Below are 24589 nucleotides of genomic sequence, written 5' to 3'. Positions count from 1 at the left end.
AGCTTTTTATTTTTATTCTATTATAAATATCTTTTCCTCTTGTATACCTTTTATATATACATATATATATATATATATATATATATATATATATATATATATATATATATATATATACATATGTTATATTATGTATATATATAAGTATTATATATAGATATGTTATATATATAAATATATTATATTATGTGATATATATAAAGATATATATATATATATATATATATATTATATTGTTACACACACACACACACACACACACACACACATATATATATATATATATATATATATATATATAAGAGAAAGAAAATGAAAACTGTAAGTTGAACTTTACAATCAAAATTTATTCTTCGAGTGAATACTCCAAAAAACAATTTACAAAGTCCTTATTCTGTGGAGTTTCAAAGAATGCTATTCTTGCTATTCTTCTCATCAGAGGACATAAAGAAATCAGCAAATTATAATTATAACAAGGTAGAATCTGCTGGTTATGGTATTATGTAAAATTACAATCCATTATCGTCATACATTACAAAGATGTACATGTCCTTTAAAAATAACGAGTGAAAAAATGTGGGAAATGTAAAAAATAATAAAAACATTTCAGCTTACATGAAGATTCTTTCAAGGTAATCCGAAAGCTGAAAATAATTCTTTAGAAAGAATCAAATCTAAATTTAAATCCAGTTGAATATAATTAGTCCGGCTGGAAAGTTTTCAACGCAGCTGAAATTATGGACATTGCTTTTTCAGATAGTGCAATAGTCCAAAGATAGATTGATCCCAGTTGAGTGGATTCGGGATGACGTTGTCTGGGTTCAAAAACAGCCTACAGAAAATGGTCTCTGATTTATGAAAGTATGATAGGTTATGAAAAGGAAGGGTTATAAAGAGATAGCTTCAAATTTGGGCTTATCAAAACCAAAGCAAAATATGATGAAAGTAAAAATAAAATAGATAAACCCCATAATTTATTATACCATACCTGTTCACACTGAAACACTTATCACAATATTCTGTGGATCTATATTAAAAAACCTTGTTAAACTTTGTAACATATTTCCATTCTATGGAGGTCAGACGCGAACGAACACCCCATAATTTTATTATATCATATTTCTTTAAACTGAAACATAATTATCAAAGTATACTTATGCAGATAGATATGAACAGTTTTTATTAAAGTTTGTACCTATTTCCATTCTATGGAGGCCAGGCGCGAACGCAGACCCCACAATTTTATTATACCATCCCTATTTAAGTTAAAACATACTTATCAAAGTATTATTATGTACATCTATATCAAAAACACTTGTAAACGTTTTTTTTTTCTATTTTTAAATTTTTTATTTCCATACTTTGTGGACCACGCGCGTACGCAGACACCACAATTTTAATGAATCATCATTATGCCAGATTAAACAAACCCATTCCTGTGTCTCGATACATCTTCTATCAATATATGTGATCAGTTTTCTATAATAGTCAACCATATAGGAGCCTATTCGTGACCAGACACACACACAGACGTTCAGCTTTATATATATATATATTTCCCGAATCTACTCAACTGGGGATCAACTTACCTTTGGACTATTGCACTATCTGAAAAACAATTTCCATAATTTCATATATATATATATATATATATATATATATATATATATATATATATATATATATATATATATAAAGGGAGATATTTGAAGGGATCCAAGAAATATTGAATGACTTTTTAAAAGGAGACTTATCAAGATAATGAAAAGCTCAACATATAAGGTGGAGCTTAAGAACATGAAGGAAATTATCGACAACACAGAGACATATATACTGGGGCATATAAATTTATTCATCAATTCAATAAGGAAGATACGTGGATAGAAGCATGGGTTATCAATGCTTTTCATACCTAGACATTTTGAAACCTAATGCTTCTCCTCACAAGAAGAGAGAGAGAGAGAGAGAGAAAGAGAGAGAGAGAGATAACACATCGTAGGGTTTACATTTTTACATTGGGGATGAAATATGAAGAAATTTGGTATAGAAGGTAGATAATAGAGGGAAGGTGGGTGAGGGAATCGGGGTTGCAAAAATAAGGATATTTAAAACTAGAATGAGATTTAAACACTGCATAAGAAGAGAGATAGTAAAGAAATAGTAAATGAATAGTAAACTTTGCAGAATTTTTTGTTTTATCCCCGAGGGAAATCATGAGATGCACTTATGTTTAGATTATATTTGAATTATTTAACCAATCAAACGTATGGGGTCCTGGATATGACCTTAAACTATATCCGATAGTGAGGCTCCAGCTTGCGGGCTTTGGGGAGTGTGGAGCCACCCCTTAATTGCCATTGCTCCCAGCTCCACTCTGATCCAGAGTGGTAGTACCTGTTAGGGTCTCAACTATGAGTTAAATAGAAACCGACTTGAAAAAAAAAACAAATATATTCTATTAAAAAAAATTTCTTCAAAATCACTGGATTCGGCTTTAAATAACCTGAAAAGGGTTGACATGCCGTAAAACAAAAACAAACAACCAACCAATCAAACGTATGTACAAATTAATAAAATTGTACTTTAGAAATAGTTGTTCTATTACATCTGGCTACACAGATACTGGTACACCATACGATTTATGTTGGAGAGAAACGGTTTGCATGTATATATTTATGGATGCTACTTATTCATATTATTTAGATCCTTCGGACTACTGTTCTCATCTTGAGTGTTATTTTCACAATGTTTCAGTCGATGTAAGCTCCGACCTTCTTCAGATGTATCTTGTCAAATTCGGGAATCTACACAGAATTTCGGACAGAACCCTTTATTTAGTCCACAGGGAGTGTCATGACTGGGCAGAAGTAATTCACAATTATGTTCTGAATGTCGCCTGCGCTGAGGACTGAACCTTTAACCTCCACAAGAGTGTAACTTTACAACTGAATTTTATCAAATGTTTTATCCACTATGCCACTAAACAGGCATGAACTGAACTTTCATACCTACCACAAGCTTAAATCTACCGAACAATACGAGGGAAGAAAGAGAAAAAAATTAAAAAAGAGTAAAATATTTTGCTTTGAAAATGGAAATTTATTCTGAAAGTTCAAGTTTAAAATAAATTTTATTTGTTTATTTAACCAAAAAAGCACATTGTTCATAGTCTTTTCAAGTAAAATAAATAAATATTTTCCAGCTAAGGAAAATAATGTCAAGCTCCAAAAAGTACCACATATATGTGAAAATAGTAAACTGACATACAGTTAGAAATGCCTCTAAAGAAAACACCCAAAAGCTAGACACACGCTGATGACACCAGTCAACAAAACAGGCTCACCTAAAGGCACCTAAAAATATCACTTAATAACACTCTCTTGCGACCTTTGAGTCAAGGGTGGCAAATTGTAAAAGACAAGGACTCAACTTGTACACATCTATACACACATTAACAAGAATAAAATACACCAATACGCATACATACACAATGCCACGCTGCCAAATACTCACATTCATGCTATTAATGTATTGACTGATATAATAAATACTGCCAATAAACTATATTGTTTTATTTTTGTTTTCGTTTTTGAAATCACATAATTTTTTGTGTTGATGATTTCGAAGTATGTAGTGTACTTATTTCTAAAAATAAAATGGTCATTTGTTTCCATGTAGTGCACACACACACACACACACACACACATATATATATATATATATATATATATATATATATATATATATATATATATATATATATATATGCCATTATAACTGCTAGGTTAGTGTTATTAGACTGAGTTAGTATTCAGGAGCTTGGAAAAATATACAATTGTAAGTTATTAGTGTTTTCCAAAAATAAAATCTAATTTTCATAAATAAATTCAGGGAAGGCTGTTATAGATATGCTCTTTTTTCTCTCAATACTAGAATATTTTATATGATATTGATTTACAAAACTGTAAAATAAATTGACTTTTTGTTATGTGTTTTCAGCTCCGAGCTCGTAACATTGTTGAGTAGTGTTAAAACTTTTGTTAATGATTGTATTGTATTGTCAAAGAAAGCGAAAAAGGAAAGAGGAAACATAAAGAAGGAATGTTGCAAGCCTCTTCGGAATTAACCAGCAGATATCATGCAGAAACAATATTTTGGTTAGATGAACATTTAGAAAACAACAAAAAAAGCATTTGTTTTTTCAAGTTAAAAGCAAAAAATATTGTCGTGCATTAGAAAATAATCTGAAAGGCAGCCATTCTGTCCAAAACGTGAGCCGAGAAAGAAATGTCAGAAGTCTCAGTGGAAAATCTAACATGAATGAAGATAGTATCAAGGAATAAACAGAAGAAGAAATCTCAAATGGTTTTAGTCTAATAAATCTTATTGATCTTATTGAGAAGTTAGCATGTGATTAGTTATTTCTTGCTTTGTCATTATATATATATATATATATATATATATATATATATATATATATATATATAATAAAAAAAAAGGTTGTAGTATATGACTTTTACACCAGGTTGTTCAAAATACTACAGATATAAGATCAGCTCAATAGGAAAGATTTAGTCCTCTAGAACAATAGTATCGTCTCTGAAATGACCGTACACTGCCCGTTTTTTTTTGTCATGATTTCTTTGTACGTGTAAATGAACTTATTCCAATTAATTAAATTTATTCATCCACATTTAACCTCTCTCTCTTTATTTCTCTCTCTCTCTCTCTCTCTCTCTCTCTCTCTCTCTCTATATATATATATATATATATATATATAATGTTGGAACGTTAAAGGTCTGTAAACAGTCTCAAGGAAAACGGTAGTTTATAAATATTTTTTATGTTACTCTTCTTTAGTACATTTTAAAATGACATCATCAACTGCATCTTGTAGATGCTCAGAATTCGGTCATCAGTGATGTATTGATTTTACTGCAGGTATACAGTTTTAAATCAGACTAACTTCAACAGCAACCCAAGCATTTTCATTTAAGAAAAATATCTGCACCATTGTTCTATGCTCCACATAAACGTTGCAAATTAAATGGCATAACAAAAAATACTAAATGCTTGACAAAAATAAACTCTACCATCTCACTCTTAGAGTCCAAAAAAGAGTCTCAAATTTAATATGTTCTGCACTATCAGTCAAGCTCCGACGTCTGTCCCATCGCAGCAATGTCTGCACCATTGTTCTATACGCCACATAAACATTGCAAATTAAATGGCACAGCAAAAAAAGTGGCATTATACCATTGTTTGGAGTAAAAGAGAGTAAAAAATATATTATGTATTTTTCTGTAACCGAACCTCATAAGTATTAATACTCTATTACAAACAGAATAAAAGTTATGCCAATTCTCTTTTAGTGAGAGATAACCATTTGAAGAGGTTTGCATGTCTGCCAGTCATAAGAAATCTTTTCACCATTTACAAAGACTTTAATGGAATAGTCAGCCTGCCTACAGACAGCGGAATCTTAAATTACATCCAGATTGAAGGCATTGGTTTGATTTATAGATCTTTTTGGACATCAATCTTTAACAAACGTTTGTCCAGTTCTCTAAATGCTGGTTAAGGCCGACTATATCTGCCATGTTTAACTGCGACATTCAAAGTTCTGTTTTCCTTTGCAAATTATCTGTATATATTCTGCGCATCTAGTTTTGTCTTAGATAAAAACAAAAGCTTTATTTCTGAGTGAAATCATTCTCAACAATATTTCTTTTGTTTGTCTTGATGGCTTCAATATTTTCTTGCTTCAACATAACGTTGATGATAACACATTGAATTATTAGTTATTCTATTTACGACTAATCAAATATCTATTGGAACCAAAAAAAATACAGTATCTTAAATTAAAACGAAAATTTTAAAATACTATTATGAATTTCATTAATATCAACTTCCTTCTCCCATTCACTCAAACACAGATTATATAGCCAGTTTCTATCTTACTACATTCATCATATAATCAATACGATATCTCTTTATCGGCCTGCTTCCTGATTTGGTACCTCTAGTTCTTAGTTTCTTGACGGTTGTCTAGTGGTTAACGACACGGACTGACGACCTAAGTGTCCCAAGTTCGAATCCAGTTCGTTCCACAAAAATCACTTTCATTTAGGATGTTGGCAACCTTCACATAGTTCCTCCAATAAGCCCCAATATTTTTCTAGAAAGAATTCTGACTATAAAAAAATCAGGGAAACAAATGCCAATGATAGAATCTCTAGATTCATACTGGATGATGATATCAAATAGTTTTCCTTTGTATGGTTCTAATTAATAGCATTATGTTTATATGAGCTAGATAATTTAAATTATTTCATTAATCATATGAGGCAAATATTAGTCTGTATTCTTAAAAACATAAAGTTTTTTTTATTTCTGATCGTTTTATATTTAATCCTGATGAATATTTTATTTTTGATTAGCCATAAAGAAAGGGAGAGGAGCTTTTATCCTCACATTTCCAGAAGTTCCTTCCACTGCCAGCAATAACACTGGTAACAAATTTAATAACAATATTTTCACGATTCACTGATTAAAAATGGGATACATAAAAGATTTATGCATTAAAATCAGTTGACCTTTCATCTCTGTATCAGACTTCTGAAAACGATGATATATGTTTACTACTAGGTTATAGAAATGAACAATGGCAAAATATTATTGAATTAATTTTGGAATTACTTTTCTCCTTCGGGACCCATGGTGCAGTAGATAGAGGTGTGGAATATCTACGGTTCTAGGTGAGCATTGTCTGAAAATAACGGTTTCAATTTCATCCAAAAACTGGCCAGAGGATTAGTTGGCCAAACCATGGTGAGACACCAACAACTATGGAAAGCAGTAATTGCTGAGGATGCAGTAGGGAGATTCAGCATTCCTATCCCATCACAGTTAACCACCTGACGAAGGCCAGAGGAATAGTTGGCCAAACCATGGTGAGACAACAACAACTAGGAGATGAGGATAATAGTTTGCAAATAATTAAATAAGAATAAATTAGGCAAAATATTGATTTAAAAGATGAATGCGGAAAATTCAATGATTTGATTTTCTGCTTGTATCTTACCATTTTCCTCAAAATGTTGTCGCATTTTGTCACTAACAAAACGTGAAAAGGTAAAAGTCCAACATTTTAGAGAAAAGAAATAACTGGTATAAATGCACTCAAAATTAATACTTGTAGAAGATATGCATTTCAAAGATTAAATAAAGAATAATGTTTTTAAAGCTGCTTCATATTCTTTTCTTTTTTTTTTGCATTGATTGAGTATATTGAATGAATAGTTTAAGACCTGTTGACCTCAAGATTTTACTTGAAAAATTGTAGGTGGATGTTTGTATTTATTAATATATAATCGAATATTATTTTGCTTTCTATAAAGTTTACATGTTTCATTATTTAAATTAAAAGTTAACTTCCTTTAGGTTCATGCTTTTTCAATGTAAAAAGCTTTTAATTTTTTTTTTTATCTATACATCTTCAACATGCGTTATGAAATATGATGAGACTATTATCCACCCTTCTAATATTTATATATAGTCATTCATAGTGTTCCGCTGTATCACAGTTCTTAAGTGTGGCAAGACCAGCATGCATCGAAACTAACACTTTTGTTAGCAGCTAGATTTCTTATTACTCTATCAACACAAAGTAATTATAATGAAACAATAATCATTCTTTATACCTACATACATTAGTATTTCAATCATTAGTATAGGGACGGGTGACAATTTCTGCCGGTCACGAGATTCGAACCCATCACCATCAAACCATCTTTTGCTCTATTTGTTAAGTCTTCAGTGCCATCAAACAATTGCCACAGCAATGAAAGGAATCAGGAATCAATAACTCTTAAATGCCGAATTCATGTTTATATATATATATATATATATATATATATATATATATACATATATATATATATATATATATATATATATATATATATATATATATATGATGGATAAAAAATCAATACGAAAAATATGTAAATGTTTATATCTTTTCTGTGTTTATCTCCTATTTGTTGACGTGTAGGAATACAAAAAGTCTTAAAAAAAAAACGAAAACGTTTTTTTCAAGAGCGCAAAAATTTCGATCAATCCTTAGGTCTTCTTAAGAGTAAATGATAGAAACACAAGTCTGACTTTCAAAAATTGTATTTGGCCTTTTTCAAAGCATAACGTACGGACTAACTAAGGAAAGAACAAGCAGAATAATGGATAATACAAGTGAGAACTCATTTAAAAAAGGTTTCAACTAAATTATTCTTGCTTAATCAGTAACAAAAACAAAACTTAAAAGAAATTAAAGAAATAACCAAAATCAATATCTACCTGTTCTTACCTGGTGTCTGATATCAGTTGATGTCTGAAGATCAAGCGCTGATGCCGAGTCTTTATCGCTTCCATGATATGACACTTTTCTCTGTCCGATTATATGACTGTTCTTGGACTTGTCCGAGTCAGCCGTCATGGCAACAGAAATATCTGGCCAAGAAGTTCTTTGGTAAGAAGGGCACATAAGATGTCCCTGTTCGCTGACACACTTGTTGGAATGGTCTAAGACATTCCTATGTTGTGTATTCCTTCGACTGCTACACCGGATGATGCACAGCGACATGGAGGCAGTAGTAGCCACGGAAATAGAGACCGCAACGAATACAATGACTACGGCAAAATTAAGATGGATCTTATCGGTTGTCTTTTTGCTGATAGTATGAAACTTTTCTGATGTTTTATTGCTTACGGTCAGAGTAAGAAACATGATCGTTGTTGCCGACAGGACTGGATTTCCGCTATCTTTGACTGCAAACTTCAGTTCGTAGGAACCAGCATCTTGTTGGGTAACCACTCGTGTGAATGATAGCATGCCGTTATAGCGGTTGATTGTGTAGAGTTGATTGTCATTTCCTGCCGTGATTTCGTAACGAAGAAAGGCATTCTCTTTACTGTCTTGATCCGTAGCTTTCAGCATTGTAATGTTGCCCGTGTGATGCAGGTAGTAAACCACTTCCAAACTGTACGGATTAACACTCGGAAATGTAAAATGTGGTGCATTGTCGTTCTCATCTTTGATTTCAACAATGACCTTGACACTTTTATTCAATGATGGTACGCCATTGTCCTTTGCCAAAACTTGGAATTCATATTTATCCTGAAATTCATGATCCAGGGACATAATCGTTGAGATGAATCCATCATAGGTGATCTGGAAAGGCAGGAAGTGTTTGTTGGTGGTCAGCAGTGAGTAAGACAATTTTCCTCCAGGTCCCAGGTCTGGATCTGTCGCATTGATGTATCCAATGGGCGTGTTCGGTTTCTGGTTCTCAGTGATGTAGAACTTGAATATGTCTTTGGAAAAAATTGGCTCCACGTCATTAATGTCATTGACAAGAATTGTGGATTTGGTTTCAGAATGTAAAACCGGAAAACCTTTGTCCTGGCAAGTGATGACAAGAGTGTGCTTATCTTCAATTTCTCGGTCCATCTTATTTTTAACAATTATTTTATATTTTTTTTTACCTAAGCTTTGGAGTTGGAATTTATTGTGATTCAAGTCGCACGTCACTTTACCGTTCTGCCCAGCATCATCATCAATGACCTTCACATAAGCGATGAAGCTGCCGACTTTTATGTCTTCAGAAATCGCGATCATGTTATTCTTGTTCACTGATACAAAGTTTAGATCAATTGTTGGCGCATTGTTCTGCTGGTTTATCACGTTGACCAGGACCATGGTTATGGAGCTCAGTGGAGGGCTCCCATCATCTGTCGCCTCGATGTACAACTTGTATGTCAAATCTTGTCCCATTGAAAACTTCTTGAACAGAAATATCTCGCCAGTTTGTTCGTTCAGTTTGAAATGTTTCTTTGAATTCTCCGATGTCTTTGAGCTAAATTTATACACAATTCTGCTGTTTTTTCCCGAGTCCAGATCGTTGGCCGAGAGAGCGATTATCGGCAGTATTTCATTCTGTTCATTTTTTACTGACACGTTGTATATGTTCATAGAAAAACTGGGAGCGTTGTCATTCACATCAGAGATAGAAATCACTACATTCAACGTGCTTTGGTGAGGGGGTGTTCCCCCATCTTTGGCAATCACTTGTAACACATAGCTTTCTTTTGTTTCACGGTCTAGCCTGTCTTTCACGTTTATTGCCAGTTTTGAAGTTCCATCTATGTTTTTCGAAATGGCCAGGCTAAATGGTTCGTTTTTGTTCTTTTTCAATTCATAGGTAATTTGTGAGTTCAAAATGCTGATGTCTTTGTCTATGGCATTCGGGATTGCAACCTTCGTTCCTTCGCGATCGTTCTCAGAAAATCCAATCTTGACTTGTTTATCAGGAAACTCGGGTCTATGATCATTGATATCTTGAATTACAATTTTTATCTCCAAGATCTTAATAAAAGAAGATCCTCGCCGAACGGCGACGTCGATCATCTTAAAACATTCCTTCTCCCTTGAGCACAGAGACTCTGCATCTAACGTCTGGGTAGTGTACAGTTTTCCTGTGCTCCAGTACACATGAAACAGTTGAGAGGTACTTGTGTTGCCTTGCTCCAGCTTGGAGAAGCTTACTCGGTCTTCGGTATCCTTGGAAGTGATGCTGTCTTCTAGATGCAAATCAGCTGCAATGTTGCCTATGAAGGTGCCGGGTGAATTCCCTTCCGGGACATAGTAAGTGAGATCTACACAGACGCAGGTAGAAACAAGCAGCCAAAAGATGTAGAGTTGCATTTTCCAGCATGGACTGTCCATATGCAAGGAATACATTCTTTTAAAATATGCTGGAAGGTATCACCTCATCTGAAAGTATATAAATAAATAAAAAGAATACACTTAATCAAAATGTGCCTCAATACATGACGACAAGACCAATATACATGCATATAAAAGAATGTTTGTTCTAAATTAAGGTTCAACAACCCACAATGAGCTAATAGTTATGAAACCAGAGTAAGTAATCAGTAGAGATAGGACAACAGCATATTCTTTTCATTGTTTCGACTCTCGACTGTGTATCCGTTGATATATGATTTTATATACAGTGATGTGGTAGTCGGTTGATTAACTGTGCCTAATTATGTCGGATATATACCCGAGAGTCAAAACAATGATAAGAATATCTTGTTGTTATAGCCCTAGTCATCAGTTAGTAAAGACTATGAACCTTGACACAAAGATTGAAGTATTAATTAAATATTTATCTGTGCAGTAATTTGAGGCCAAGATGATTGGTGACTGCCAATATAATCACCTACCTGTGCATCTGGGCAGGAACTGCTTGGAGACCCTATTCTGCCTTGACAGAGTTACAAAACCGGCTCCGAACCTAGTGAGTGATACCCTTTTCTTTTCCCCTTTTTTTCCATTTTGCGAGCCTTTCTCTGCTCTATAAATATTTTCATGGCAGGTGCTCATCTGAGCTTCAATCTATGGTCCCCCCCCCTTACCACACATTCATAAAAATCACTTGTCTAGCTACACCCACTACTGACAATTTCCCCTAACCTCTATCTGTGCCTAAATCTAAACACAAATTCCATGAACAAAGCTTCTTTACTCGAACTGCCCACCTGTGGAATGTTGCTCTGCAGGCATGGTTTCCAGCTGACTACAACATGGTCACCTTCAAGTCCAATGTAAACAAGTTCTTGTCAAGCCGTCCCCTTAAATAATCAAATTATACCCAATTTTCACTATTGACAATTACTATGCTGTTGTTCCAATGACCAACATACAATCATTAATCTATTAACCCTCATCCTCCAGTAGCCTTCGAGCCTTGATAAATAATAATTCTTTTTAGTAAAAGAAAAGCTTAACTATATAAAACAGTCAGGATTGAGGTACAGACTGTTTACTGGTGACAGGTACAGATTATAGGGTGGTTAAACCATCTTCAAATTCGGTTGTTTATATTGGATTCATTTATATGCTATTTGCTAATGCAAACTATTAAGCAAGGGAAGATTCTATCTGGCGTTTGTATGCAATGTAATGTTATATAGAAGTGAAACCGGACCAATTAGTGTTTAAGACATGTTTCCTCGAGACAAATGATATGAGAACGATACAATGAATGTGTAATATATGAGTGGCGTTCCAGAAGTAATGCCTCCTACTTTTTTTTTATTTCGCCCTAAGGAATCAGACGAGGATTGCAAACATGACTGAACTGATGCATTCATGACCTGAAATTATCATCTCTCTGTCACAGATTTTGATGGTGTGAGATTCTAAGAAGGCAACCCCCTGTCATAGACAGGCCTCAGAAGCAGAGATGCGTCATTAAATTCCTGGCAAAAGTGCATTGAGAATGGTGGTGACTATGTAGAAAAGTAAATTCTGGAGCACAAGAGGCCACTTGTTTTAATGGTAATTCAATTTTTTTAATTATAAAAGAATAGGAGGCTTTACTTTTTGCAGCGACCTTGTGTGACAAAGTATGCTCCAGTCGCTCATGCACAACCATCGTTCATTGCTGGCAGAAATGCATTGAGAATAGTGGTGACTTTACTTTTGCAACAAATCTTCTGGATAGTGTAATGAGATGTGTGCAGAGCAGGAGACTTTGGTAGTGTGGTCACATTGAAAGAGTTGATGAGAGTTCTTGAGTTGGTAGACGTAGAACAGTTGAGGTAGCAGCTTCAGTCCACAGGATGAGATGATGATAAAAGAAGTGATAAAAATGGGCAGAAGAAGATAAAGTGGGATGCAACACTTCATCTTTTCTCTCCTCGGACAGAAAAGGAGAAACCCTTCTACACTGAAGCGATATTCTTCTCAATCCAGAATGTCCCTTTTAAGGGAAATGGATTTTCCTCACATTAGAAACCAACCTTGAGTAGAACTTTGCCCTTGTGAGGATACAAGTAAATGTATTCTTATACAACATCGTTTTTCCCATGTATACTTATTAAATCGTCTCAGTATCAAGAACATGTCCACGTATTAATAATAATAATAATAATAATAATAATAATAATAACAATAACAATAATAATAATAATAATAATAATAATAATACCAGTTAAAACCTTTTTTTATTTTTTTTAGTAAATCCTTATAAAGAAATATTAAGTGATATTGTATTTGAGATTCCGTGATCCTTTGGATCAGTATTTGTTATATTTATTATTAGGTATATAATATGAAGATTTACAAAACCAAATATAATATATAAAAGGCTGTATGTCTGTCTGTCTGTCTCCATATTTTCAAACTCTATCTCCTCTGAAACTAAAAGTTGCAGACCGGCGGTAGGGGCCTCAAATGATTGGAATTTTTATGGACCGTTCTTTTATGGGTCTTTAGCTGGTTAAAATAGTTTTTAAGGGGTCAAAATTGAAAAAATCGTTCTACATTCTGTACATCATCTATTTTATTTTTAATTTATTATCAGTTCATATGCGTGTCACGTTAATATAGAGGTGACGTCACCAGCTTTCAATGCTACAGTTTCCGTTTCTATTCTAACTGATGGCACCCAAATACTTTTTTTTTTTTTACTTTTAAAATCACGACTCCATAATAATATATACGAAATCTGGACAAATTAAAATATCATATTTAAGCGTATCTTACTCCCAGACAAAACTCCCCCCCCCCGCCACCGCTAGTAATGTTATATGATTATTTTATTAAATGATTAAAATTATTTATTTAGATTTTTGTTAAGACAACTTTTTCAAGCTCTAAAACTGTCAACAGCATCGGACCAATACTTTTTTTTTATATCTCTCTCCATGAAAGGCCAACCACCAACAAAATGAAGAAAAGAATTCACAAAGTCTTCTTTGAAAAAGTTATATTAACAACAAAAGTTTCGGAAAAAAGAAGAAAAAATTATTTTAATCATTATATATATATATATATATATATATATTAGTGATGGGACGATTCAATATATTTCCCGATTCTGATACAATTACCGATTCCATACTAAATTCCCGATTTTGATACGATTACCGATTCCAATACTTTGTAAATCTCCTAACTATTTAACTATAAAGTTGTTATTTTGTCCCGATTACTGCAAAAACACATTTTAACTGTACCTATATTTTCTCAAATGTAAAAACACATTTGCGACGGGGTGATCTAGAGATTTTAGCCTTACTGAAAGTTTAAAATCAATAAATATTTATTATTACTAGAAGCAGTGGACGATGAAGATAATTTAAGGAATCGGTTAGGGCATCGGGAGAATAATGTTATATATATATATATATATATATATATATATATATAATTATTTTTTGCTATAATAATTAAATACCTACAGACACTAGTGTTTCATCCTTTCGGGATTCTTCAGTGCAGGGTGTCACGATTAACACCAGCCGAACGATTCGAACCCCGCACCACGAGACATCTCTGGCTCGATTAGCGGAGACCGTATCCATTCGGCTACCATTAACCGCGTGAAATAGCGTTGAATTTAAATATTTTAATTTTAAATGTTCATTTACGTCAGTCAGAGAGTGATCTAATCGTTATACGATGATCTATGCATAAGAGCTAAATTGATCAACTTTAATTCAACTGAAAGTGCTCAACGATAAGAAATGAATTTCTTAAAGGGGCTGTCATAATATATATATATATATATATATATATATATATATATATATATATATATAACATCATTCGTTTTTCTAGATTTTCACATTAAACTTACGAAATGATGTTTTCAAAGATGTGAACAAGTTTCTCTATTTAAATATATAATTCCTTAACTCTGACATTGTTTGATAATCGTAAAGGATTTCATGAAATCCGAATACATTGTGATGTAACAGAACCTCTTTCACATCTTTTAATTATTTACATGGTTCAATTTCTTTTTCGAATTATCTTATTATTTACCATTTATTTATATTATTAAGTCGTCCTTCCATTAAGAAACCCATTGAAACGATATCGATTTATGCTAGTAAGTCATTTTCTTGCATAACAGATATGGATATCAGCCTGGATTGTATATGTATGGATATTTGTATGGGTGAGATCGTATTTGCTATGCGTGTGAAAATATGATTACGTATCTTTCTTTAACGAAGCAATCACAAAATTCTAATTAAAAACTAATTAACACCCATTTATTTTTACTCACAGTAAATTCAAGGATCAATAATAGCACAATTATTGTTACATGAAGCCGCGTAATGTAAGAAGCTAAAATTAAAAAAAAAAAAAAAATTCAAAGTTTAAAAGCTAGCCAATGATAAATGTTAGATGGATAGATCCCGACCCAGAAAACAGCAATTCTTCCCTCCTTGTCAGAAACATTATTCATGGAACGTGTGAAAATAAGGGAAGCAAGAATTACAATACACCCATTACATACGTCCACTTTCAATTCTTGTTAAAATAACTGAAATATATAATAACATTATTACTTGAAAAAAAAAAAAAAAATCTCAATACATGCTAATCCAAGTCATTTTCTGAAACTACCTATGATGCATTTGGACAGAATTTGTCATATACGTTATTATATATTTTTTAAAAAATGCAAATTTATAATTGCCTCTACGCACAGACAATAACCTTATACACAGACTGTCTGTATTCTAAAATTCAGCAGCAGCCTGGAAGTATAGCTGTTGCTGATTTCAAACAAGCATACATTAATATTCATGAAACTCTCTGGTGATATCTCTCTTTCCTTTATTTGTCTCCACCTTTTATTTCTCTTTTCAATTTTCTCTCTCACTCTCCCCTCTCCCTATCTCTTAATTAATTATCTTATTTGTCTCCTTTCACTACTTCTCTTATTATTCATGTTTTATTTACGCAAGTCGACCTTCCTCACACTATCTAAAAACATTCATGTAGAAGTGAAGTATGCACAGCCAAGGAAACAAACAACAGTTTAAGTTTTTAATGATGTATAGATTACTTGGCATAAACAGGTACTTCAACCAGTAAACATATATGAAATCATAATTATTTGACTTCTGCCTTTTGTTTCGAAAACAATAATCATTCTTTACGCCAACGAAAAAACTCTTATCCTGCAGCGAAAAATATGCAAAATTACGAGTCGTTTCTGTTTATTGTATAGAATTATCGTAATTTCCTGGAATTAATTAAAAATTCACTCAATGAAAAATCTTTTTTTGTTGTGTTCGATTGTTGATACATTAAAAAAAAAATGAATAAAAGATAAAATTAAAGTGTTTATCAAATGAAACCTAATTATGAGTTACTCGTTCAAATCAATAAATCTTTTTCAAATGTTTCTTTCAACTTGATGCATATAAAGAAGAGAAACATCTGTCCTTATTTTATGGGTATAAAAGCCATCTTTCTCCTGCATTGGATTTCATTCAAGAAAATGCTTTATAATACTGATCTATTATATGATCTATAGCATCTGATTCTTGATTACCCATGTACTATTTTAGATGGTGGAAGAAACAGATAACGGTAATGTGTGTGTTTGTTAATGTATCATCAGTTATCAAGGCCAAAAACCACTTGAGAATATAGATAAATGAGATGGAATTATAAAATTGTTATTATTTTTTAAAATGGACTAAGCGCAAAGAAAAATAAAACTTTGACACGAACTTTTTAAGCGAAAGAAAAAAGTTCTTTATTTCATTCGTTTTCACACGCAAGTCGCCGACACGTATTTACAACACGACACAATATGTTCTCTTTTTCTTTCCCTTTCCTGATCAATCCTTTGTTTTTAGTTACAATTAGCTGTTGTGTTGCAGTAATTCTCTCTAGGACCCACAAGTCGCCCAGCCCGCTTTCGAAAGGGTAGAAGGAGGAAACTTGCGTGCTTATGTACCTTCCAAATTGCCATGTGTTTTTCCTTCTTCTTTTCCTCTTCTTTTTTCTACGATCTTCATGCATATATATGCATTTCATTCCATGACGTCATGCTCACATCATGACTGATGCGACATTAACTCGGCACGTGAGTCGTCAATACATGTCCGTGTCCTGGCTAGGTAATTTAATGACAGAGTCAGCTACTATGTTACAGAATGACTTGTCAGTTCAGCAGTACATAACCATATGATAACATTGAAAATTATTTATGGGATGGATAAAGTTCAAATACTTGTGGGAATCTGTTTACATTGGATTTGAAGACAACCATGTTGTAATCTGAAGGGATGCAGTCCAGTAGTAATGTGTTCCACAGACTGAAAGCACTTGTGTATAAACTCTGCCCATGGAAATTCTGCATGCTACTAGGCAAACAGGGGATAAAATTAATTTTTATTTACTTGTGGTAACAAAATGAGTTCTTGTCAATATCCTACATGTAGGAACCAGAAAGCAACCAGCTTAGCCGACTATCTTTTATGAAAATAACAACAGAATAGAGAGATACTAAGAACATCTCTTTTGTGAGAAAGGAGCTATAGAGAACAGAAGAGATCACCCCACTAGATTTCCAATTGAGTTTGTACATTGTAAATTCAGTAAAGAGTGCTATGAGCAGCAGTACTCCATCGTTGGATGTATTTAACTCTTATATACCTAGATGAATGCAATCAGGTACCCGTTGGAGTGGTAGAATGATCCATTCATTTATTGCAAGACACATGAACAATCATCCCTTATCTCTGCTGGGGGTTTCTTTGCCCCTTTTCCCCCTCAAGTCCATTTTTATCATTTTCTCTTGTGTTTTTCTTTACCTTCTCTTATGAACTTAACCTGATAGCTCAACTATTCTACATCAACCCAAGAACTCTCATCCACGTTTACTTCAACATAGCTATACCATCAAAGTCTCCTCTTCTGTATACATCTGTCTATCTTTTATAGGCAGATTTATATTACTTGTATTGGTCGGACTATTGTTCTCATCTTGAGTAGTATTTGTGCAAGGTTTTGGTTGGTCTAGCCTCCGACCGTCTTCAGGCATGTTGGTTGTTGTTGGTAAAAGAAAAGAGAAAAGTTACTTTTTTTCCAAACAACAAAAAACATGCCTGAAGATGGTCGAAGGCCAAACCTGCAAAACGTTGCACAAATAAAACTCAAGATGAGAACAATAGTCGGAGCAATATAAGCAACATAAAAAATCAGCCTCCATCTAAAAAATTCAGAACTTTAATACCCAAATTTAGTTTTCTAGTTATAAATAAGAAATAAAGTAGAATTTAAAAATTGCTGTATATCGATGACGCAGCCATTGTAAAAACCCTTAATAAAAAATTCATACCACCATTATAGTATAGATATACTGTTCCTTACATTTATCTTCGTTTGTATATATATATATATATATATATATATATATATATACAGTTGTGCCCGATATTATTCATACCCCCCTTGAAAATTGAGTTTATTAGGTGTAACTTTTGTAAGAATTTATTGTTTACGTCCATATTGATACATATTCTTAATAAACCTCTTCTGATCATTTTCGTCATTTTAAAATCTCGGGATACTTGTAATAAAAGAAATATACAGCTATTTATAAAATCTGCAATGTTCAAAAATAATCATACCCCCTTATTTTTTCAGTATTAATCGAGTTTCTGACTGTTTGTTTTCTGTGTGATTTTTATTTTGAATGCTTTTATACAACCTTTGATTAATTTCATTTCGTTTTTTGCATTTTTCAGAAATTAAAATGATATCAACTGAAAACCAATAAAAGAATAAAAATTATTAGAATGGGGAAGAAAAAAGAGCTTAGTAATGATCTTAGGACTAAAATTGTGAATTCACATAATGATGGTTTAGGTTACAAGTCAATTTTCAAGAGATTTGAGGTCCCTACAGCAACAGTACAGAGCATCATCAAAAAATTCCAGAGCCACCACACAACAAACAACTTGATTGGTAGAGGAAGAAAAAGGAAACTGTCTGCTAGAGCCACCAGGAATATTGTAAGAAGTGTTAATGCAAATCCAACCACCACTAATAAGGACATTTTAGAAAATCTGGAGTCTTCTGGCATAAAAATATCAAGGCAAACATTGCAAAGGACTCTGCATGAAAATGGTCTGAAAGGAAGAAGACCAAGAAGGACTCCATTGCACACCGGAAAACACCTTGCAGCACGTCTAAAGTTTGCTAGGACTCATGTGAATTCTCCAGAGTCCGTTTTCTCAAGTATTTTGTGGACTGACGAAACAAAAAGTGAATTGTTTGGCCATATGGATGCTTCTTACGTTTGAAGGAAGAAAGGAGAAGCTTACAACCCAAAGAACACCATACCCACGGTGAAACATGGTGGTGGTAGCCTAATGTTTTGGGGCTCCTTTTCGGCTAGTGGTCCAGGTAGTTTGGTCAAGATAGATGGAACCATGAAGAAGGAGCAATATTTGGAGATACTCAAGAAAAACATTAGACAGGATGCGGAGAAGCTCCATTTAGGACCAAACTGGGTCCTTCAACAGGATAATGATCCAAAACATACTGCCAAAATAGTCAAGAAATGGTTTGAGGATAATCAAATTAATGTTTTGAAATGGCCTAGCCAGAGTCCCGACCTGAACCCTATCGAAAACCTCTGGCACATATTGAAAACTGAGGTTAAAAAGCGGAAACCTAGAAATTTGAGGGATTTGGAGAACTACTGCATTGAAGAATGGTCAAAAATCAGTGTTGATGCTTGTAAAAACCTTGTTGATAAATATCCCAAACGGTTACAGGCAGTTATTAAGAATAAAGGGCATGCTATTGACTATTAGTAAGAGAGGTATGAATAATTTTGAACTAGTGCCATTATTGTTTTTCTTTGTATAATGTTTCAAACTTGCATAATTTATTTATTTGTTGAGTTTAAATTAAATGCTTATGCTTGATTTATTGTTTGAAATCCCTTTAATATTGTCTACCTTCTGGTTTGAGCAATATTCTTATAGAAATCTCAAAGATCCGAGGGGTATGAATAATATCGGGCACAAGTGTATATATATATATATATATATATATATATATATATATATATATATATATATATATATATATATATAACATTTTATCTATTACACTCTCTCTTTCTACCTTTCTCCATATGTAGGTATCTACGTTTCTTTTTGTCTATTGATTTTTCACTATGTATATAAACATATATGTGTGTGTGCATGCGTGTGTGTATGTGTATGTGCGCGCGCATAAGTAAAAGACACGCATAAAAAAAAACGTGAAAAAAAAAAGACTTACATAAATGCGGTTTATGAATTGAATTCTATGCATACACTCGAACATTTTATCCCTACAGGGGTGGCCTACTGCATTATGCATGGATATAACAAAATAATAACAAAAAAAAAAAAAATGTGAAGAATAAGAAAAGGAAAATAAATATGAAAAAAAAATTAGTTTTAAAAATAATTCCCCAATCCACGACGCTTTAGGCCTTCTGGGTATTTCGACTGCAGGATACTCTGTGTGTTCTTGATAGCCTGGTATGAAAAAAAAAACGGTAGGGAATGGAGAGGGCGTTTGAGAGAAGTAAAAGGAATCATGCCTAGAGAGAAAATTGAAAAATATTACAGGAGAGTTGATATTTTAGTAAAAGAAAAATATCTAATGCAGTTTTGTTTCTGCTGTACCGAGTAAAGCGACTCATTCCTTTCGTTTAATGCAAATATATTTACATGTAATGCATGCTGTCGGTTTTGCACCATTATACAATCTGTAATTTGAAAGTATATATATATATATATATATATATATATATATATATATATGTATATATAAATATATATATATATATATACTTAAAATACAAACATAGAAGCAGATGTATGAGTGCTTATTACATGTTTATACACTACTCCATGAAATTTTTCTTAAAATAATTCAAATGAAACTTATCTTATGGCATTATATATATATATATATATATATATATATATATATATGCGTGTGTGTGTGTGTGTGTGTGTATATATATATATAACTTACTAACTATATATATATAACTTACTAACTATATATATATATATATATATATATATATATATATATATATATATATATATATATATATATATATATAGTTAGTAAGTTATAAAATGTATATGGCGATTATGCTACACTGAATATTCCGCGTTTCATCCACTCTAGGATATTTCAGGCTGATGCGCGAATTCTGTGGTTGTTTGTCAATAGAAGACGCTCATATAAAAACGACAAACAACCACAGAATTCGCGCATAAGCCTGAAGAATCCTAGAGTGGATGAAACGCGGAATATTCAGTGTAGCTTAATCGCCATATACATTTTATAACTTACTAACTAGCTCTACCTACGTACTGAGCACTTTTGAAGTAAATACTTAAAGTTTACGCATAAATCTATACTTTCATATATAAATATATGTAAGTAAATTAAGTAGTTATATATATATATATATATATATATATATATATATATATATATATATATATATATATATATATATGCGTATATATATTCTTATTCCGAATTTTACTGGGTTTATATAATGCAGTAATCGTTCATATACCAATAAATTTTAAGCCAAAAAGAGATGACTTAAATTGTAAGCTTTTTTTGAAAAAAGAAAAAATATATACTTTGCAAGGATGCAATATAGGTAAAATATTTTCACTTGTTTTCTTTTCCTCATCATGGAAATGGTTTCCATAATGTTTTATTGTTAAAGGGTTTTTCATTCAATAAGTCTGAAGAAAGGCTTTTCTTGTGAAAATTTTCACACGACATAATGTTTGGATTCTCCCGAATAGTCTGGAAACAATTGTAACTAACTATGAAATGCACTATTTGTTGCTATCAATCTATTTTTGAAGTCCTGTTTTTTGTAAAAACACTATATATATATATATATATATATATATATATATATATATATATATATATATATATATATATATATATATATAACTACTTCATTTACTCACATAAATTTAATATACGAAAGTATAGATTTATAAGTAAACTTTAAGTATTTACTTCAACATTGCTCAATACGCAGGTAGAGCTACTTAGTAATTTATAAAATATATATGGCGATTAAGCTACACTGAATATTCTGCGTTTCATCCACTTATAGGATTAGTTTATCAAGCAACAATATTTGCGAAAGAAAACCCGAATAACAAGAAATATTACATAGGCATGACTTCCTTAGATTTCAAAACCCGATACTATGACCACAAAAGTACATTCAAAAATAAAAAACACCGTATAAAAACAACACTAGCGAATAAATACTGGGAACTCAAAGAAAGCGGACATTCGCCGGTAGTCGAATGGAAAATAATGAGACAAGCTACCACGTGCAGACATTTAGACCACCCATGTAAATTATGCCTCCATGAAAAATTTGCTATCCTGTACTTTAAAGAACCTCAAAATCTATTAAACTGTAGACGAGAAATAGCAAACAACTGTGTTCACAAAATAAAACTTACTCTAGGATAGCGATACAAAATAGCTTTAAAACTAACAATAACAATAGAAAACAAACAAATAAATAAATTAAACGAACATGAATATACATAAACGATCACACATATATGTATATATATATATATATATATATGTATATATATATGTGCATGTATGTGTGTACACATAGGTATATTTATATATATATAAAAAAAAAGGAGGGAAAAGATCTACCTTAAACCACTAACCTAGCTCTAAAACAGATCCTTTGTTCGATAAAATGCATGCCCATTGGCTGATAGGAAGAGGCGCGGTGGATACTAGAAAGCTGATTGGCTAACCAGAAATCCTCAACATATATAAAAACAAGAAGCAACCACAGAATTCGCGCATAAGCCTGATGAATCCTATTAGTGGATGAAACGCAGAATATTCAGTGTAGCTTAATCGCCATATATATTTTATAAATTACTATATATATATATATATATATATATATATATATATATCATTCAATATATATATATATATATATATATATATATATCATTCAATATATATATATATATATATATATCATTCAACATATATATATATATATATATCATTCAATATATATATATATATATCATTCAATCCATTTTTTTGAAGTCCTGTTTTTTGTAAAAACAGTATATATATATATATATATATATATATATATATATATATATATATATATATATATATATATATATATATTATTCAAACACAGTAGTGTTTGAATATATGGTTAAGTGGCAGTTTTAGTCATTTAGAACTGCTTTAAAGCTTCACTGCTCATTCAATTTTCGACCAAATTTCAAACAATTATTACAGTTTATAGATCACCTTCTCAGTTATATTGTAAAAATAAATTTAATTTTCGTCCAGTAAAACAAAAGTTATACCGAATTTACAAAATCGTAAAAAAACGTAAGGAGGTTGGCGACGTTTTTTATGACTGGTTTCCAGAGCAGCCACGTCGCTTCAGCGACTACTGTTGCTACTAATTCACCGCTCTCGCGAAAAGAGAAGTAATGAGTGGAACAGAGAGAATGAAGGCATGAAAGGGAGATAATTGGGTGGATTTTGCTGAAAGCAGACGAGTGCCGCACATTGTTATTACATATGTGTGTTATGTTTATGGGGACAAAAAATAAGACTGAAATTAAACAAAGAACAAGTGTATTTACTGTAAGCCTGGAAAAATAATGGATTATAATAAAAAAAAATGCGAGCATGAAAAGTAATATGGTTAAGCTTAAACATAGAAAATAAAGGATTTGTTGTTAAAACTGGAAAAGAAAAGAACAAGATATTCTAGTAAAAAAATATAATAAATTTAGAACTTAAAATATTGTAGCATTAAGAATTTTTTAAAATTCAATTTATAACATTATATAATTTATTCTTTATTAAATCATCAAATCAATAAAGGAAAAAAAACTTCTTTAGACCATGATATTTCAAAGCCTAATGCTTCTTATCAGAAGAAAAGAAAAATAGCGAGGATTATATATCCAAAATCTGAACATTAATAAATAAGGACATTAGCTTAGAAATTAAATAAAGATAAACTATACGTATATAGAAGTGAGAAGAGCAAATATGTGTGTTGATGATGAACATTGAATAGGTCAACGATATTTTCTCTACTTTCCTTTTATCTTCTTTACAATGATTAAAAATGCTATATCATCGTTTGTTCATTAGTTGCTTTTGGTTAAAATGATAAAAGTCAAATGAACGCTGAACGGAGCCAAAAATGAAAGAGAAGTCGAACCACCTTAGATTGAATGGCAAAAATAAAAGCAAAGGAAAAAAATGTCAGTCTTTTTCATTTTGAGTCCTGTTACATTAAGCTCAGTTCAGTGGTGCCGTCCTTTTCTGTTCACTGTAACGACAAAGAGAGTGGGGAGGTAGAGAAGATAAGGGGAGACAATCCATCATTCGAAGTCACCTCTGACTTAGCTAATTCGACAGTCGGAGTCTTTAAAAGCTATTAATTAACAGCATATTGTGTCTTGTCGCTTTTGTTGACAAGAGCCAAGTCATGAATCAGGCAATCTTCATACAAAATTTTCCAAGAAAAATGGAGAAGTGAATTATTTAAGAAAATCTCTATTAGGTTATGTTGCAGTAATTATATGTACATCACACTAGAAGGCCGGTATG

The 24589-nt window shown here is 32.0% G+C and overlaps 1 protein-coding gene across 4 annotated transcripts in view; it reads right to left on the bottom strand.

Moving 5' to 3' along the window:
• The window catches only part of LOC145242057 (protocadherin-19-like), a 261891-nt gene that overhangs the window by 59395 nt on the left and 177907 nt on the right, over positions 1-24589 (bottom strand). For 2 of the 4 annotated variants that reach the window (XR_013862648.1, XM_080104952.1), the window contains exon 2: positions 8356-10831. Coding sequence is in view for 3 of the 4 variants with exons in the window: in XM_080104952.1 (XP_079961078.1) it covers positions 8356-10798 (2443 nt within the window). In the remaining variant the exon portion in view is untranslated. The remainder of the gene's footprint in view (positions 1-8355; positions 10832-24589) is intronic. The other 2 variants (XM_080104953.1, XM_080104954.1) reach the window with 1 other exon arrangement.

The sequence above is a fragment of the Euprymna scolopes genome, chromosome 21 (assembly GCF_053919585.1).
Source record: "Euprymna scolopes isolate OS-2025 chromosome 21, ASM5391958v1, whole genome shotgun sequence".
In the NCBI taxonomy this organism is placed as follows: Eukaryota; Metazoa; Mollusca; class Cephalopoda; order Sepiida; family Sepiolidae; genus Euprymna; species Euprymna scolopes.
This window is presented reverse-complemented; position numbering and strand designations above follow the sequence as displayed.